This window comes from Ochotona curzoniae, unplaced genomic scaffold, assembly GCF_017591425.1.
Source record: "Ochotona curzoniae isolate NIBS_2020 unplaced genomic scaffold, NIBS_Ocur_1.0 contig_883, whole genome shotgun sequence".
NCBI lineage: Eukaryota > Metazoa > Chordata > Mammalia > Lagomorpha > Ochotonidae > Ochotona > Ochotona curzoniae.
Genome location: NW_024466599.1, coordinates 43806952 through 43826436, shown reverse-complemented (window position 1 = coordinate 43826436; position 19485 = coordinate 43806952). Strand labels below are relative to the sequence as shown.

Genomic DNA, 19485 nt, shown 5'->3' with positions numbered 1-19485 from the left:
CATCCTCTGGTTTTCTCCCCAGCTGCATGTCTGCAACTGGGCCATGTCAAAGCCAGCAACCAGGCGATTCTTCTGGGTTTGTAACATGAACCAACACTTGAGCCATCTTCCGTTGTTTCCCCAAGCACATTAGCAGGGAGCTGAATTCTAAGTGAAATAGAACACATATGGTTTGCTGGCATCCTAGGTGGTGGCTTAACTTTCTCTTTCTCTGTCTGTCTCTCTCATATTTTCTTTTTTTGGTACCATCCTTTATATATTAATTCCTCGTGTACAGCTGCTTGCTTTCTGGTTTGTTGAAGCAGTAAGTCAGACAGCATTCACCACGGTAATGTCTGTCAGAGTGACTGATGGTGAACACTCTAGCACCCATTCACCTGAAGGGTCTTGCTACATTACATAAGCAGCTAATTCTCCCGTTTTTGTACTTCAGGACACCTGACTTAACCTTTGTCTTGTCCTTATTCCTCTTTAGGAGTGGTGTAAGACTTCCTTTTCTTACCCCCACCACGAAGTCCCACACATGAAGAATACACTCTCTTTGAAAGTTGTAGTCAGATGAAGTCTGTCCGTCCTCCAGTGGTTTGCCAGTGAAGATCGGTCTTTGCAGATCAGGAAGAATACGTTCTTTATCCTGGATATTGGTTCTTACATTTTTTGTTGTATCCAACAGGTCAACCTCGAGTGTGGTAGTCTTCCCTGTAAGGATTGTCACGGAGATCTGAATCTTGGTGGCAGGCCCACAGCACATGGTGAATTAAAAAGGAAGGGTACCACTGGCCCACCTCACATTTTTTTAAATAATAATAATAATAATAAAACCCTTAGAGTGAGTATTTGTTCTAGTGGTGAATCAGTTGAAACATTTGCATTCCAGATCAGAGTGCCTGGGTTCAAGTCCCAGCTGCTTCCTGCTAATACACACCCTGGAAGGCAGTGGTGATGGCTGGAGTAGTTGGATTCCTGCCAGCCACAGAGGAAATCCAGATTGAGTTCTCCAGCTCCCAGCTTCTGCCTGCCCCACCAGAGCTGTTGCAGGCATTTGGGAAATGAATCTGTTGATAGAGAGTAGCTCGCTGCTGCTCAAATGTAGAGAGTAAAAATTTTAAAATCTCCGTACTTACATTTTTTTGTTTTGTTTTGTGTGATTATAGTGTGCTAAAAGGTTTGATGAACTGAAGAGCAGTGGAAACTCACCAGTTGACAACCAGTATAATCCCTTCATGGCTGCTGGAGAGAGTCCTGTTGAAACTTTAGCCACCTATATCAAATCCTCCCTTCTGGACACACAGGCAGATTTTCAGGACACTGCCATTGGTCAGGATGCAGTTTCCAAAACAGGTAAAGTTTGAGAACAGATTAATACTCATCCTTATGCAATTTCTACAGAATTACATATGTAATTCAGCTTTTCTTTGTTGAAAGGTTAATATAACATGAATAAAAAAATCTGTTAGAATTTGAATCTTCCTGAATTTAAAAAAATTGTACTTATTTTTGTTATACTTTAAAAACATTTGAAGTGTTAATATAAGGTCAAACACTATTTATTTACTTATGTATTTTTATTGGAAAGACAGATTTACAGAGAGAAGGAGAGACAGAACAGTCTTCCATCTGCTGTTTACTCCCCAAAAGGCCACAATGACTGGAGCTGAGCCAACCAGGAGCCGGTAGCTTCTTCCAGGTCTCCCGTGTTGGTGCAGGTTCCATGGCTTCAGGCCATCCTCTGCTGCTTTCAGAGGCCACAAGCAGGGAGCTGGATAGAAAGTGGAGCAGCTGAAACATGAACCAGTGTCCGTATAGAATCCTGGTGCTTGAAGGCGAGGATTAGCTAATTGAGCCATCATGCTAGGCCCTAGAGCAAACACTATTACCAAAGCAAGATGTGTATTATTACAAAGATTTCTTACGCCAGTGTAATGTCCTGGTTATTCCATTTATTACTTACTTAGAATATTTTTTATTTTAAATAAATTTTTTAGACGATTTAGGAATGTATATATATGCAAGGCAGAGCGACAGAAGGAAAATGAGATCTGTCTACTTCTTGAATCCCTGAATGCCTGATCTGAGCCAAGCTGAGCCTAGGAGAGAAATCCCATATCCAGGTCTCTTCCATGGGTGGCAGAAACTCAAATACTTGGGTTCTAGGTGCATTAGCAGGAAGCTGGACTGGAAATGAGGCAGAACTTGATCCCAGGCACTTAGACATGATGCATGGGCATCTAAAGTGGCAGCTTAACCCACAGTACCATAAGGCCTTTCCTTCTTGAAAGAATTTTAATGTATGGGTTGTGTTTCATTCATTTTTTTCTTACTGAGAAAGTCTAGCTTGCCTTTCTTAATTTTTTAAAAAATGCTTCTTCCTTGGGCCTAGCAAAATAACCTAGTGCCTAAAATCCATTCCTTATATGCACCAGGATACCATGTGGGTGCTGGTTCATGTCCTGGCTGCTCTACTTCCCTTCCAGTTCCCTGCTTGTGGCCTGGGAAAGCAGTGGAGGACAGCCCAAAGCCATGGGACCCTACAATTACATGGGAGACCCAGGAGAGGCTGCTGGCTCCTGGCTTCAGGACAGCTCAGCTCTGACTGATGTGGCCACTTGGGGAATAAACCAACAGATGGAGGATCTTTATTTCTGTCATCTCTGTAATTCTGACTTTCCAATGAAAATGAGTAAATCTTTAAAAATATATATATTTTTCTTAATTATTTAAAATAGAGTTACAGAAAGAAAGATGAGGTACAGACCTTCCATCCTCTGGTTCATTACTCAGATGACTCAGACTGGGGCTTGTCAAGGCCAAAACTGGGAGCCTAGAGCTACTTTGGATGTCCCACTCGAGTGGCAAAGGCCTAAGTACTTGGATCATTTTCCCAGATTGCCCATTTTCCCAGGCTTCCCAGGCATATTAGCACGCATATTAGCAGGGAGCTGGATTAGAAGTGGAAGAGCCAGGGGCCCGGCGCTGTGGCGCAGTGGTTAAGGTCCTTGCCTTGCACGTCCAGGATCCCATATGGGTGCTGGTTCTATCCTGGCAGCCCCGCTTCCCATCCAGCTCCCTGCCTGTGGCCCGGGAAAGCAGTAGAGGACAGCCCAAAGCTTTGGGAACGTGCACCCGCGTGGGAGACCCGGAAGAGGCTCCTGGCTTTGGACCGGCATAGTATCGGCCCGTTGCGCTCACTTGGGGAGTGAATCATTGGACGGAAGATCTTCCTCTCTGTCTCTCCTCTCTGTATATCTGCCTTTCCAATAAAAAAATAATAAAAATAAATCTTTAAAAAAAGAAGTGGAAGAGCCAGGACTCAAACCAGCACCCGTTTAAGTCCTGGCATCTGCAAGAGACAACCTAACCTACTGTTTCACAGTGCTGGGCCCCTCTCATTTAATATTTTTTAAACTGCTGTTTATTACAGTTGAAAGCTTCAACTGACAGTGGCAGTTGGCTTTGTACATATCACCTCAATGTCTTTCAAATCTGCTTTCTAACATTAGTAATTTTATCCATATTTTAGTTTTGTTTTTCAATATACTTCTAGAAATTGTAAGAAAAATGCCTTTAAGTATCTTGAGACCATGCATTTACAATATCATCATTTAATGCGTGATAACCGATTCTCAGCTGGAAATGCTAACCAGCACCCCTGCTTTTCTTTCTTTTTCTTTTGTGTGTGTGTGTGTCTTCTGTATTTAAGGAAGACGTAGTATAGCTTCCACAAGGAACTGTTCTTCTGAAAGTGAAAATTGTACTACTCATATTGGTGGAGAAAAGACTGAAGAATCTGAAGGGTAGGAGACTGGTTGTTCTCCAGACAAGATTTAATATTCATAACAACTTTATAAGATATATTATTGATGATTATATACACAAGTAACCGTAATGTAGGAATTCACATTATACAGTTGCTGAAGCAATTCAAATCATCTTAGTTCACAGGTAGAACTTAAACAGTTGTTTAATATCTAAACATAGGACTTGCTCATGCTGTTGTTGAATTGGACTATACATTTACATTTTTACAAATTCAATTTATATTTGACAGTACTAGAAGTAATGTCTGCACATTAAAACTTTGAAAAATGAAATTTAATATCTCCCCCCAAATTTTTATTTCTCCAGTTTTACTAAAGAAGCTAGACATGTACCATTAAAACTATTTAAGTATAATTACTCATTATTGAAACCTTGGAATATGTCTTTAGGTATGTTGTTTTGGCTTTTGTGTATTTTGAACAGGTGTTTGCTTTGATGAGTTTTGACAGATGAGTATACCATAAAACCATCACCCAGATCAAGGGACGGAACATTTTCATCATCCCTTACACTTCCTTTGTGTGCCTTTACTTGTAACAGTCTTTTTAATAGTAGCTTTGCTAATACATCATTCCCATATCATACAATGTACCCTTTTGAGAAACTCTGAAGGCAGTGAGTGTTAATGATTGAGGTATAACTAAGTGTCTTGAACTCTACACATAAAACTAGTTAAAGTGACAAATTTTATATCATGTATATTGGTATACTGTGCCATAACAAAAAAAGTTTACCTTTTTAAAATGTGTGGTTTGGTGATTTTTAACTGGCAGATTCATGTGGCACTAAAATTTGCTAGGTGATTTATTTTTACTGAACTTACCTAATAATTTCATATTGCCCAAAAAGCCGTAGAAATTTTGTTTTGTTAAATCAGTATTACCTGTTTATATTTTGACCATAATTTCTTGTGAAGAATAGTTTGTGAAGTCATTTGAATTTTTCTGGTACCCTAGTATTTCAAGTATATTTACTAGACATTTGTGAAATACAGTTAAAACACCGCACATTCATACTGTAGGCTAGTGTGTGTCTGTTTATTCTTTCCCTTTTGTTATAACACGAAGGTGATGGGGTTCATGCTGATGATTCTTTTTGAATTGATATGGTTTTCTAAAATTATTATAAAAAGTTCTTTCATCCATTGATTCCCTCCCCAAATGGCCCAATTGCCAGAGCTGCACTGATCTGAAGCCAGGATCCCAGAACCTCTTCCAGGTCTCCCACGTCGGTGCAGGGTCCCAAAGCTTTGAGACATCCTCAATTGCTTTCCCAGGCCACAAGCAGGGAGCTGGATGGGAAGCAGGGCTGCAGGGATTAGAATACCCGTATGGGATCCCGGCTCCTGCAAGGTGACAACTTTAGCCACTAGGCTACTGTGCCAGGCATGACGTGATACAATTTTCAAAGTAAATTCAAGCAGTGTATAATTTTTTTAAAGATTTATTTATTTTTATTGCAAAGTCAGAGAGACAGGAAGATCTTCTGTCCAGTGATTCACTCCCCAAGTAACTGCAACAGCTGGTGCTGTGCTGTTCCAAAGCCAGGAGCCAGGAACTTCCTCCAGGTCTCCCACACAGGAGCAGGATCACAAGGCTTCGAGCCATCCTCGACTGCTTTCCCAGGCCACAAGCAGGGAGCTGGATGGGAAGCGGGGCTGTCGGGATTAGAACCGGCGCCCATATGGGAGCCCCGGCACGTTCAAGGCGAGGGTTTTAGCTACTAGGCCATCACGCCGGGCCCAGTAGTGTATAATTTTTGAAGACAAGTTTTTGATGCATCATCTGAACTTGTTCTGAAATTATTTTAAAATATGTAAATACATTATTGTCCTAAGGTTTCTCTGAAGTATATTTTTAAATTTTTATTTATTTTATATAAACCTAAAAGCAAAATGTATTCCAATGAAAACTAAGCCGTGATTTTTTAAAAAGATGTATTTATTTTTATTGAAAAGGCAGATTTACAGGATGAGAGGTAGAGAAATATTTTCCATCTACTGGTTCACTCCCCAAGTGTCTGCAAGGGCCGGAGTTGAACTTATCTAAAGCCAGGAGCCAGGCATTTCTTCTGGGTTTAACACCACTGGTACAGTGTCCCGAAGGCTTTGGACCATCCTCCACTGCTTTCCCAGGCCATAGGCAGGATAGGATGGGAAGTGGAGCAGCCAGTATCGACGCTCATATGGGACCCTGGTACTTGCAAAGCAGGGATTTAGCCACTGAACCATCATGCTGGACCCCATGCTAAGTTTTAATAGAATTCTTTCATATACAGTTTTTCTTTTTTTTTTCCAAGTATGAAAATGTGGTAGCTAATTAATTATAATTTTCCTCTCATATTCATAATCGCCTAATTAGAAGTACAATTTTATGTTCCTTACAAAAATTAGAATATATTCATTTTTCTTGGCTAATTGTCATTGTTTTTATAAATGTTAAGTTAATATATAATTAAACTAAATTTAAACTGAAAATTAGTCCTTTAGTAAAAGTAGTTTTATGTTACTAGGATACTAAAATTAGTCGTGATATTAGATGGGTTCAGGTTGCTACAGTATTTTGAAAAGTTCTGAATATGAAGTCCTGTAAAACTCATTTGTGATCTAAATCTTCAAAAACTTCTTACTACTACACTAAGTGTTTATATTCTTGACTAAAGCTCTTAATAATTTCATTTCTGTGTAACATTTTTTATGAAGGCCAAACGTGGTTATCCATGTATGTGATGAAGCAAAAAATTTGAAAGAAGATTTTATTTGCCCACGAGATCTTTTGATATCTGAAATGAAGTACTTTGCAGAATATTTTTCTATGGATGCCCAGCGCTGGGAAGAAGTGGATATTTCAGTTCATTGTGATGTTCACATTTTCAACTGGTTGATAAAATATGTTAAAAGGAACACTGAAGAGAACAAAGACTGTGAAATGCCTGCCTTAGGTAAAAGACTATCTGTTGCTTATTTTGTAGTGAAAGCTGTGTGCCACCCAGTAGTTATATCAGCCCACAAGTGGAATATAGAAAACTGCTGGAGCCTTAGTATTTATGTACATATCAGTAACAGTCTTTAAAGAAACTGGTCTATCAATGCAATTATAAATATACTACATTGGCAGTCCTCAACAAGTAGTAAAGGGGCCACAGAGGCCCTGGAGACCCTTTTTAGACAGTCAACAGGTGAAGGCAATTTGATGAATCATTTCAAGATGTTCAGATGGTGCAGAAACAATGAGTGAAACTGTTGGAGCTTTCCCCCAGATGAAGGCAGAGGACCAAACTAGAGGCATTGTATTCTTCAGCACAAAGTACTCATAGTTAAAAAGGGAAAAAAAGAGAGAGAGGGAGAAAAGTACAGCTTCACTTAAGAATGTTGTTGATGAAGCAGTAATAAGTTACTGGTTTTATTAAACCTTGACCCTTGGATATGCATCTCTGATAACACTCTTTGTGATGACGGGGAACTCACTTCACTGTGCACCATTATACCATGGTTGTTTGGAGGAATTGTTTCAATCATGGACTAACCCAGCCAAGTTTTCAGAAATTGAAAACGTTTCTCACTAAAGAGAAATTATGCTTTTTTAGACATTTTCTTGAAGATGAACTTGTCACTTAAGTGGAAACTACTGATGATTTTGGTTTCAGATGAGGAATGAGAATTCAGAAAGCTTACCTGCTTCCGAGATCATCATAACACAGACTTTTCTACTGAGATTGGTGGTCGTATTAACAAATGTGACGTGTGTGTGTGTGTGTGTGTGTGTGTGTATGTGAGAGAGAGAGAGAGAGAGAGAGAGAGAGAGAGAGAGAGAGAGAGAATGAGAGTGAGACAAGGAAATGTTTCAACATTTTGGAGATCCTCATTACTTAATGGACCAATGTTTTCCAAATGACCAGTGCTTGATGTTTTCATGCATGAATTTAAAAGCCATTGAAAGTACAAGATGGGTTTTGATGTTAACAAAGCAGGATAACTTCACTGCTGTGATTTAAGAAGCCATTGCAACTGCCTACTTGTTCAATCTTATTCAGTCTTGGAATAACATCAAAGAAGGCTACTCAAAAATTGAATGCTGAGACAGGATCTAGCTGTCTTTTAGGTCAGAGATTGAAGAAGTTTACAAAAAATGTCAATAATATTCTACCTTGCTTTTATATTGGAAAATACATTTGTTATTAAAAAATGGTCAACATGCAAGAGGATTAGGAATATTCTTTTAAAATGAAAGAATATTAAAGTTTTTTTTTTTTATGTTTTTGGTTTGTAATAGTATAAATAATGATTGGAATAACTCACATCAAAGAAGTGCTTTGGGTGTCCTGAGACTGAAGTTTGAGAATCAGTGTTCTAAACTGTAACAAGAATAATTGCTAAGTCTTAGTGTACAGAGGCTTGCACTAAAAGTGATACTTGTTGCTTAATAAATATTTTAGTGCAATGGAGTTGGTATTTCCAGGAATACAAAAACATTTAACTCTTTCTAGTAAATATATCAATACTGATATGAAAGTTTTTCAGGAAAGTTTATAACTTATTATATTCTAGTAGCCAAATTAATAGAAAATATTCCTAGTGAACCTTAAAGAAAAATTACAAGATGGCTAAATCAAAATTTTTATCAAACTAATGCAGCTATGCATGTATGTGAAATAACAAATCAGTGAATGTAAGTCAAAAGAACATATATATATATTTTTTTAATTGTTATTAACATTGTATTATGTGATACAGTTTTATAGGCACTGGGGATTCCCCCCACCCCTCCCATACCCCTCCCCCCATAGTGGATTCCTCCACCTTGCTGCATAACCACAGTTCAAGTTCAGTTGAGATTCCTTCATTGCAAGCATATACCTAGCATAAAGTTCAGCATCTTATTGTCCAGATAAGTTCAGTGGCCTCTTGGGGAGACCTTCTCTGGTCTGAAGGTAGAGCTAATAGAGTAAAGTTCCGGTCAGTTAAAAGCCCCAACAAAACCTCAGCATCGATATACAACATTATGGAATTAATTGACATAGTAAGAACATATATTTTTGATATGGCATTTATGAGTGTAGTAAATGTAAAATAAATGGAACCCAGCTAGTTATCATGTTTTATTTTTTTGTTTGTTTTTAATTTATTTATGTGTAAGAGAGACAGAGGAAGAGACAAATGCCCACACAGCCAGGGCTGAGCCAAGGGTCTGCCATTTGGGCCTCCCATCTGGGTCTCCCACGTGGATGGCAAGTGCCCAAGTACTTTGACATCTGCTGTTTTGCCAGGTATATTAGTAAGAAGCCAGATCAAAAGTAGAATAGCCAGAATTCGAACCAATACTCTGATATGAGACAAGCCATCCCAAAAGGTACAGTAGCTTAAGCCATTGTACCACGATGTCCCCTCCCTCTCTCTCTCTCTCTCTTCCCCCGACCTTTTTAAGATTTGTCATTCTGTTAACTTTGGCTTTATACCATTGGCCTGCAAATGTGAACTTTTATAAAAGCAATCCTTATCCTAACCAGAAAACTACCACAATGCTTCATTTAATTGTGTTGTAGTCTGGTCATTGATTCTTAACTGGTATGAGGTATATAGCAGTTTCATTAAGAGCTTTTCTATCATCTACTCTTTTCCCTTCACTGTTCCTACTTCAGAAGATTTCGTCTAGAATTGCTCAGTAGAATAACATTGGAATTATTTATCTTAAACATTATCTTCTTACTATAGGAAAAATTGCTAGTATTAAGAATTTAGAAGAATTTTTATTATACTATAAAAGTAGAATATTATAGTTTTTTATTTTTCTTAAATATGCCTCATGGGAAATGACTGGTTTACTTAAACTACTGTTGTCAGCTGTCACTCTCTTTCCTTCTCTGTGTACCTGAAGTCTCACACTTTAGCAGCAGAAAAAGTTAATTTTCAGAATTTTGTTATTTTCAGAATTTTTAAAAATTATTTGTTTAGTAGCAAACAATGAGCTCTTTTTAGTTTATTTTTTTTAATGTTTATTTTTATTGGAAAGTCAAATGATTTACAGAGATAAGGAGAGACAAAGATCTTCTGTCTGCTGATTTGCTCCCCAAGTGGCAGCAACTGCAGGAGCTGAGCTGATCCGGAGCCAAGAGCCTCTTCCAGGTCTCCCACAAGGGGAAGTGGGCCATCCTCTACTGCTTTCCCAGGCCACAAGCACAGAGCTAAATGGAAAGTGGGGCAACTGGAATGCAAACTGGCACCCATATGGGATCCCAGCACATGCAAGGCAAGCACTTTATCACTATGCTACTGCGCCAGGCTCAAGATGTTTTATAAAATTACTTCACTTACAAGTGTGCTCATTAATCATTTTTCAGATTTCCTTACTCTGACTTTTCCATGTCTTTAGTTCAGGTCCTGTTACTCAATACGAACCCAACTTTAGGGCAGATTTACTAAGAATATTCTTTACATTCTTAGATATGAGGTTGAGTTTTCTTTTTTGTATCTGTGAATTGTAATAAGTTTATTTGAAATTGTCCTTATTAAAATACATAATCTTCAAGATGGGGAACCTGCTCTGAGGTAACCGAGTTACAAATAAAAAGAGGATTTTTATTTTCTTTTCTCTTTTCTCTAGAACCAGGAAATATCATTTCAATTCTTATTTCTTCAGAGTTTTTGAAAATGGATTCATTGGTAAGTATTTCTTTAATTTCATTTATTTATTTTGAGAGACAGAGAGGCGGGGAGCACTCCTCTCCATGGGTTCGCTCCCCAGGTGTCTGCAATGGCTAGAGCTGAGCCACACTGGTAAAACCAGGAGCTGGGAACCCAGTCGGGGTCTACCATGTGGACGACAGGGACCCATTTACTTGAACCATCTCTTGCTGCTTCCCACGATGCTCATTAGCAAAAATTAGAATTGGAAGCAAAGCCAGTACTTAACCCAGACACTGCAGCATGGTTTGTGAGCTTTCCAACTGGCAATTTAGCCTCTAGGCCACTCATCCACAATTAATACGTATTGATTAAAAATTATGTTCTTGGGCCTGTCACGATAGCCTAGTAGCTAAAGTCTTTGCCTTGCATGCACCAGGATTGCGTATGGGCGTCAGTTCTAATTCTAGCAGCTCTGCTTCACATCAGCTCCCTGCTTGTAGCCTGGGAAAGCAGTCAAGACGGCCCAAAGCCTTGGGACCCTGCACGCGTGTAGGAAACTCAGAGGAGGCTCCCGGCCCCTGGCTTTAGATCGGCTCAGCTCCAACCATTGTGGCCACTTGGGGAATGAATCAAGAGACAGAAGATCTTCCCTTCTGTATCTCCTCCTCTCTGTTTATCTGACTTTCCAATAAAAATTTTTAAATCCTTTTTACAAAAAAATGATTTTCTTTTGTTCACTATATTTTACTCTTGAAGTATCTAGGAAGTTCTAAAACATCTTCCTAGATTGGTTGTTAATTCAAGAATATAATTTCATTAGAATAAATTTCAGATGTTTGGGGTACTTTGTTTTGTTGGTAAGGAGTTGAGACTAGTGTAGTTGTATGTATTATTTGTTATGCCCGGAAAGCAAGCAGTGTTCAGAGTATACAGAATAAACTTGACCCCAAAAGAGGTTTTTCCCTATAGCCAAACTAAATTAAAATTGATGGTAATATATTTTATTTGCCATTTAAGTAGTTTCTTCAGGCATTTTATGTAGCTTTCATTTATGGTTCAGCAAACCAAGAACAGATGCCTAACTATGTATATAATTTTGTGTATCACAGAATTACATGTCTATTGCTTAAGTGCAATTGACAAAACATAAAAGTGTAATATAGATATATATATTTCAAGCTCTGACATTAAACATATTTATTTTTCTTTTTAATTTCTTTACCATTCACATTATTTGATATGATTTTTGTGGTTAGTACTTAAATATTTGCTTTTAGTTCCTGGTAAAATTCCACAGGGCAGAATGCTTCTTTGCTGAATTGGCAGATAGGAAGGTTTGTTTTTGTTTTGTTTTGTTTTCACTTGTATGTTTTATTTGAAAGAGTTGGAGAAAGAGGGGGGGGATATCCCGTCCACTGGTTCACTCCTCAAATGACTGCAATGACCAGAGTCGTGCCGGTAGGAAACTGGGAGCTAGGAACTTCTTTTAGTTCTCTCACAGGATCACAGAGACACAAGGCCTTGGGCCTTCCTCCACTATTTTCCCAGGCCATTAGCAGGGAGCCAGATCAGAAGTGGAGCAACTAGACTAAAACCTGTGCTCATAGGATGCCATTGCTACAGGCAGAGGATTAGCTCGCTGCACCAACACATCCAGCCCAGGAAACTTTTAAAATTTTGTTATTTGGAGTTTTTCTAATTCCCTACATTCTTTTCTCTTCCTAACCTCTCTTATTTAGCCACCCTGGTACAGGGAATGGCTACAGAAGAAAAAACAGAAACGGAGAGAGTCCTTACCTGTGAGTTTTAAAATCTAAGACCTCAAAAGTAATTTTAATGCTAACAGTAAAATATTTGAAAGAATACGTGACCTAAGTAAGTAAATACATCTCAGTTTGGAGAGAGTAAGGAAACAAAGAGAAAACCCAATAAAACTGAGACAGCCCTTAGCTGACTAAAATTTTGTTTGTGTTAGCCAGAGAAATTGTAACAGTTTAATTATAGGAAGTCACCTATCCTATGCACTTAAGTATATAGACTAAAATTTGTATCTGTCACAATTATGAAAGATACATTGTTACATACTTTGAAGAGACTATTTATTTGAAAGGCAGAGTTATAGAGATCAAAAATATTTTTAAGATTTATTTATGGGCCCGGTGCCATGATCTAGCGGCTAAAGTCCTCGCCTTGAACGCTCCGGGATCCCATATGGGCACCAGTTCTAATCTTGGCAGCCCCACTTCCCATCCAGCTCCCTGCTTGTGGCCTGGGAAAGCAGTCAAGAACAGCCGAAAACCTTGTGATCCTGCACCTGTGTGGGAGACCTGGAGGAGTTTCCTGACTCCTGGCTTCAGATCAGCACAGCACTGGCCATTGCGGTCACTTGGGGAGTGAATCATCAGACAGAAGATCTTCCTCTTTGTCTCTCCTCCTGAGGAGATCTTCCATCCCATGATTCACTCCCCAAGTGAGCATAACAGTTGGAGCTGAGCCAGTCTGAAGCCAGGAGCCCAGGATCTTCTTCCAGGTCTCCCACGCAGGTACAGGGCCCCAGGGCTTTGGGCCATCCTCTATTGCTTTCCCAAGCCACAGCAGGGAGCTGGATGGAAAGCGGGGTGGCTGGGATTAGAACTGGTGCCCACATGGGATTCCAGCACATATAAGGCGAGAGTTTTAGCCCCTAGGCTACCCCACCTGGCTTGAGATAAAAAAATCTTACATCCACTGTTTCACTTTCCTAATGGCTATTAGGGTCAGGGCTGGGCCATATTGAAGTCAGGAACCTTGAATTACATCCATATCTCTCACTGTACATCCATATCTCTCTGAGGCTCAAGTACTTGAGCCATCTTCTGCTACTTTCCCAAACACGTCGACAGGGAGTTGGGCAGAAAGTAGAGCAGCCAGGTCTGAAACTGGCACTAATGGGGTGCAGACCTCATATGCAGTACCTTATCCCATTGTGCACAATGCTAACCCAAATTGTTGTTTTAAAAAAGGTTGAAATATTTTTTTCTAGATACGTGTTTTCACAAAATAAAGCAGCTGAGACCACTTTGGACGGTAGATTAACCCAAATAGGTCAAGCTCTGTTAGTACCTAGTACCTAGCAATACTTGGATTAGACTTATAACAAATTTCATGTTTGAAAGTAATGCTATGGCCTTGTCCTTTGTGCTACTGTTTGCAACATTTATTTTGTTTTCTGTTTTATAGGTTGAACAGTGTATTCAATATTGCCACAAAAATATGAACGCTATAGTAGCTACCCCATGCAACATGAACTGTATCAATGCAAATCTTCTTACACGTATAGCCGATTTGTTCACACACAATGAAATTGATGATTTAAAGGACAAAAAAGATAAATTTAGGAGGTAACTTTTAAAATTTAATTTTAAACCTGCAGAGTGGCTTTGATATAGAAAGGACTACTGATATGAGGTTAACATAATTGTATCATTTGAGCATTGTTTGGGGATAACAAATAGGATACATAATGTGATTTGATATGTGCTTTTAAGAGATCATTTTGATTTCTGTGTGAAGAATAGACTTAAAAGATATTTAAAAAGAAAGACATCTGTTAGGAGGCTTTTGTGATCTTGTGATAAATTAAAGCATTTGCACTAGGGTAGAAGCAGAGGAAATGAAAAAGTAGATGAATTCAGGTTGTATTATTAGAAAGATTTGACAAATTTGTGAGTGAAATCATGTGAGAAGAGAGAGAGTACTCCAAGATACTTCCTAGATTTTCTGCTTGAGCAACTGAGTTGAGGTGTTGTCATTAATGGAGAAAACAAAGATGGGGTGGAAAAGGGTGGAGTGTAGAAAACTAAGAGATGAATTTGGGTGTTTTGAAATTATTTAATAAACTTGTTGGACATCCAGGTGGATCACAGGTAGATATATGTATTCACCTTCATTTATCACAGAGATCAAAGCAAAACACAGAAAATTTAGAGTAGATGAGGTTTGAAACCTGAAACTAAATGAGTTAGATGACATTTCCTAGGGCAAACCACGATCAGCTTTTCTTACATCCTGGGTGAGAACTCTTTACCTACCTTAAGGTGGTAATGCTATTGTACTCTTCTTTCAAAATTGCTGTTTGTGTCTAGTGAATATGTTTATGTGGTATGAGGTAGGGATCAACATTCATTTTTTTCCTTCAAGTAGATATCTAGTTAGCACAACATGACATGAATATATTCAGAAAACAACTGCTTTCCCACTAAACTTCAGTGTCTCCTTCACTGTAAATCAAATGCAACCTCCATTACTGCAGTTCCTATATTTTTTCTGTTGATTTGTCTGTTCTTTTATCAGTAATAAAAATCATTTTATGTGAAAATTTTCCGTAGGCTTGCATTCTCTCAAGATTGCTGCCTTGACCATTCTATGTGTTTCACATTTCATGTGAATTTAAGGAATTTTTAACAAAAAAATGTTTCTTTGCAAAGTAGAGCAACAGCGCTCCTGTATATTGATTAACCTTCAAAATACCCACAACACCTAGGGCTGAACCCCAAATTTGGGAGCTAGGAACTCGATCTGGTTTTCCCATGTAGATGGCAGGAACCCAGCTGCTTGATCTTCACTGCTTTCTCCCAGGATCCCCTTCACAGGAAGCTGGAGTCCAAGGCCAGGCCTGGGAACAGAACCCAGGTACTCCAGTGTGGAATGTAGGTGTCTTAAGCACTAGAGTGAACACCCGTGTTTTTACAAAAATCTTAACAATTGGCCTCTCTTTTTTCTTTCTCAGCCACAAATTTATGGAAATTTGGGCTTAATACTGAACATGTAGGTTAATTTAGTAAACCTTAACATCTTAATGTTTAAGTATTCAACCAATAGAATATATCCCTCCATTTATTTGAATATTGAAACATTTTGAAGATTTGTTTCAAAGTGTTGCAAAGAAGTGAAGAGAGAGAGAGAGATAACAAGTGAGAGAGAGGCACAGGCAAGAGAGGGAGATCTCTCAAATGCTTGTTTACTCCCCAGATGACCTTGATCACCAGGTCCTCAGGCAAAGCCAGGAGCCTGGAACTCCCGTCTGGGGAACCCATGTGAGAGACAAGGACCCAGGCCTTCAGGCTTCTCCTTTCTCAGGTGCATTAGTATGGAGCTGAAATGAAAGTAGAACAGCTAGTTTAACTCAAAATGAGCCCTCGTGTAGGGAGCTGGTATCACACAGGTGGTAGCCTAACCTGCTGCAGCATACTGCCTGCCCCTATTCTTTAATTTTTAAAAATTAAAGAGTTAGAGAGAGAGAGAAATGAGAGCTTTCCCATGTGCTGATGGATTCTCCAGATAGGCATAGTGGTCAATGCTGAGTAAGGCTGAAGCCAGGAGCTTCATCCGGTCTCCCACATGGGTACAAGGACTTAAAGACTTGGGCCATCTGCTGCTGCTTTTCCAGGTGCATTAACAGGGATCTGGATCAGAAGTGGAAGTCAGGACTTGAGTTGGCACCTGTATGGGATGCCTGTATCGTAGGTAATGATTTAACCCACTACACCACAATGCTAGCCCCCAATTTTTTCAGTAGTATTTTACAGTTTTTGGTGTATTTATTCCTAGACATTTAGTTTTTGATGCTAATTTGCTGGTCTTATTTCATCTTCAAATTGTAAGCAAGAAAGTATTGATAAAGGCTACCAAATTAGAGGCTCAGCAGAGAAGCAGCTTTTGAGAGACCTGAGGAGGAGAAGCTAGAAGTAGAAAGGAAAGCCAAGGGAAGAGAATTTCCAAGGAAGAAAAACCATTTGGTGACCAAGTATGTGGAATAATAGGGACAGAAATACAACCAATTGGCATTTGGTAGACATTTTTTCAGATGCTTAATCTACTAAAACTTTCAGCAGTCACTATTGGAAGTAGGCAGGTTCAAGAGATTTTTTAAATAGAGTTACAATGGTACTGACAGGGCACAGTGAGATAACCACTGCTTGTAAGGTTAGCATCCCATATGAGTGCTGATTCAAGTTCCAGCTGCTCCACTTTGAATCTCGTGTGCTGCTAATGTGCCTGAGCAGCAGAAGATGGCCCAAGTGCTTGGACCCCTGCCACCAACATGGCAGACTCTGTTGGAGTTGTAGGAAGTGTTTAGTTTGGCTTGGCCCTGTAATTATGGTAATCATCTGGGGAGTGATATGTCTGATGGAAGATCTTGGTCTGTCCCTCTCATCATAATAATGTTTTTTAGAAAAAAAGGAGGGTGGTACTAGATTATTTTTTTAAGATTTATTTTTATTATTTTCTTATTGGAAAGGCAGATATACAGAGAGGAGAGACAGAGAGGAAGATCTTCCGTCCGATGATTCACTCCCCAAGTGAGCGCAACGGCCGATGCTATGCTGATCCAAAGCCAGGAGCCTCTTCTGGGTCTCCCACGCAGGTGCAGGGTCCCAAAGCCTTGGGCCGTCCTCGACTGCTTTCTCGGGCCACAAGCAGGGAGCTGGAAGGGAAGCGGGGCTGCCGGGACTAGAACCGGCGCCCATATGGGATCCCAGGCGTGCAAGGTGAGGACCTTAACCACTTGCTCCACCACGCCGGGCCCTAGATTATTTTTATATGCTGATCAGAATGATCCACTGGAGGAAGATACTGATAATATAGAGGTTATCTAAGAATTTAGCCAGTAACGAGAATGAGACAGAAAGGAAGTATCCAAGTGCTTAACACTAGAAAATAAGAATAGATGCCTACATCCAGATTTGGCCTTTAATAGCAGAAAATATCTAGGAATAGTGAAGACAGGATATACATTTGGAATTAATAGTGTATATATCTAAGGCTTAAAATTCAGTCCTGTTAGTCATATGCATCATAGTGTAGTTGACATTTATTGAGTGCTTAGCATTATGCCTGGCAGTCCCTAGAAGCACATCATTTAATCCTTGTATCATCAGTCATATTTTATAAAGAAAAGAGGGTTCAGAGACTGTAAATAAGAGGGTCAAGATCACATACCTTGTTTCTGATAGCACGAGATTGCTGAATTCTCAAAATCTTTGTGAGTATGAAAGTTGAAGAACTGAGGAAAAGGCAGATATTTGTCAGTAATGTTTCTGGTAGAAATACGTTTCCTTAGAACATCAGAAATGTATTATAAACTCCAAGAGAAAAGTCTGTCTCTCGCAGGGTTCATTTATCTTGTACAAATAGGTCAGTGTTTGTTTTCTTCACTATGAAGTAAGTTTAGCAAAAGTACACATAGAAAACTAATTTATTGGTTCTTTGTTCTTAATAGTAAGCTCTTCTGTAAGAAGATCGAAAGACTATTTGATCCTGAGTGCTTGAATCCAGATTCTCGGAGTAATGCAGCGACCTTATACAGGTACGAAGTGTGTGTCGCCTCTGTCATGGTCTATAAAGCAGCTGTATTTTTTAATTTACCTCATGTAAAATTTTCTGCTTGGATTTTTTGTATCTTCTTTGAATTATAGATGCTGTTTATGCAAGAAACTTTTAACAAAAGAAACAGAAAGGAGAATTCCTTGCATTCCTGGAAAAATCAATGTGGATCAACATGGAAATATCATCTATATTCACATAAGGTGTGGCAAAGATTAAAATACAATTGTTTGGGCTTGGTGCAGTACCTTAGTGGATAAAGTCCTCACTTTGCATGCCCAGGATCCCATGTAGGCGCCGATTTGTGTCCTGGCTGTTCCACTTCCCTTCCAGCTCCCTGCTTGTGGCATGGGAGAGCAGTGGAGGATGACCCAAGGCCTTGAGACCCTGTATCCACTTGGGATACCCAGAAGAAGCACCTGGCTCCTGGCTTCGGATCGGCTCAGCTCCAGCCTCTGTAGTTACTTGGGGAGTGAACCAGCAGATGGGAGATCTTTGTCTCTCCTCTCTGTGAATCTGACTTTCTAATAAAAAATTTAAAAGTAAGATAAGATAAAATAAAATAAAATACAGCTGTTTAATGTGAATTGCTAGCATACTTACAAAAGTGCCATTTTTCAGGCATAGCACAATAGACTAGTGGCTGAAGTCCTCGCCTTGAATGCATTGGGATCACATATATAATCAATCCCCCTGGCCCCACTTCCCATCCAGCTCCCTGCCTGTGTCCTGGGAAAGCAGTCAAGGACAGCCCAAAGCCTTGGGACCCTGCACCCATGTGAGTCTCACATATGGATGGTAAAGGCCCAAGTACTTGGACCATCTTCCACTGCTTTCCAGGCACATTTGCAGGGAGCTGCACTGGAAGTAGAACAGCTGGAATTCCAGTTGGTACTTTTGTGCAATGCTGGTGTTATTGGCAGCTGCATAATCTATTGCAACACAATAGTACCCCACAGATTCTTAAATATTATATTGAATTTAGCAAGAGGATCAAAATTGCTTTCAGCTAAATTTTAGTGAGTGATGAGAATTCTTTGAAATTAGAATATCCTATTATCTATTTTTTCGAAAGATGTATTGTTATTTATTATTTGAAAGGCAGAAAGTTTCAGAGAGGAAGAAATTTTTGTAAATGATGGTTCACTCCCAAATGATGACATTTGATAACATGTTGAGCTAAACACAATGATAGTAACACTTGGAAAAGATGGCTTATCAAACTATGTTGTTTTAAACTTATTAGCTTGGGCCCGGAGGTATGGCCTAGCGGCTAAAGTCCTCACCTTGAACACCCCAGGATCCCATATGGGTGCTGGTTCTAATCCTGGCAGTTCCACTTCCCATCCTGTTCCCTGCTTGTGGCCTGGGAAAGCAATGGAGGACGGCCCAAAGGCCTGGGACCCTGCACCTGTGTGGGAGACCCGGAAGAGGTTCCTGGTTCCCAGCTTCAGGTCAGCGCAGTACCGTCCATTGCAGCTCACTTGGGGAGTGAATCATCGGATGGAAGATCTTCCTCTCTGTCTCTCCTCCTCTCTGTATATCTTTGTAATAAAATAAATAAATCTTTAAAAAAATAAACATTAGCTTAACAGAAATAATTTAGCATTCAATTTTTCATACCTTCTTTGTGTACAAAATAAGCACATACCCTAAGTGAATTTTATCTACCTTTCAGT

General features: G+C 39.4%; 1 protein-coding gene across 2 annotated transcripts in view; it reads left to right on the top strand.

Annotated features, from left to right (window-relative positions):
* The window catches only part of SANBR (SANT and BTB domain regulator of CSR), a 55170-nt gene that overhangs the window by 14012 nt on the left and 21673 nt on the right, over positions 1–19485 (top strand). For both annotated transcript variants that reach the window (XM_040994046.1, XM_040994048.1), the window contains 7 exons: positions 1155–1341; positions 3701–3794; positions 6521–6759; positions 10419–10477; positions 13661–13821; positions 17703–17789; positions 17899–18009. In XM_040994046.1, coding sequence (XP_040849980.1) covers positions 1155–1341; positions 3701–3794; positions 6521–6759; positions 10419–10477; positions 13661–13821; positions 17703–17789; positions 17899–18009 — 938 coding nt within the window. The remainder of the gene's footprint in view (positions 1–1154; positions 1342–3700; positions 3795–6520; positions 6760–10418; positions 10478–13660; positions 13822–17702; positions 17790–17898; positions 18010–19485) is intronic.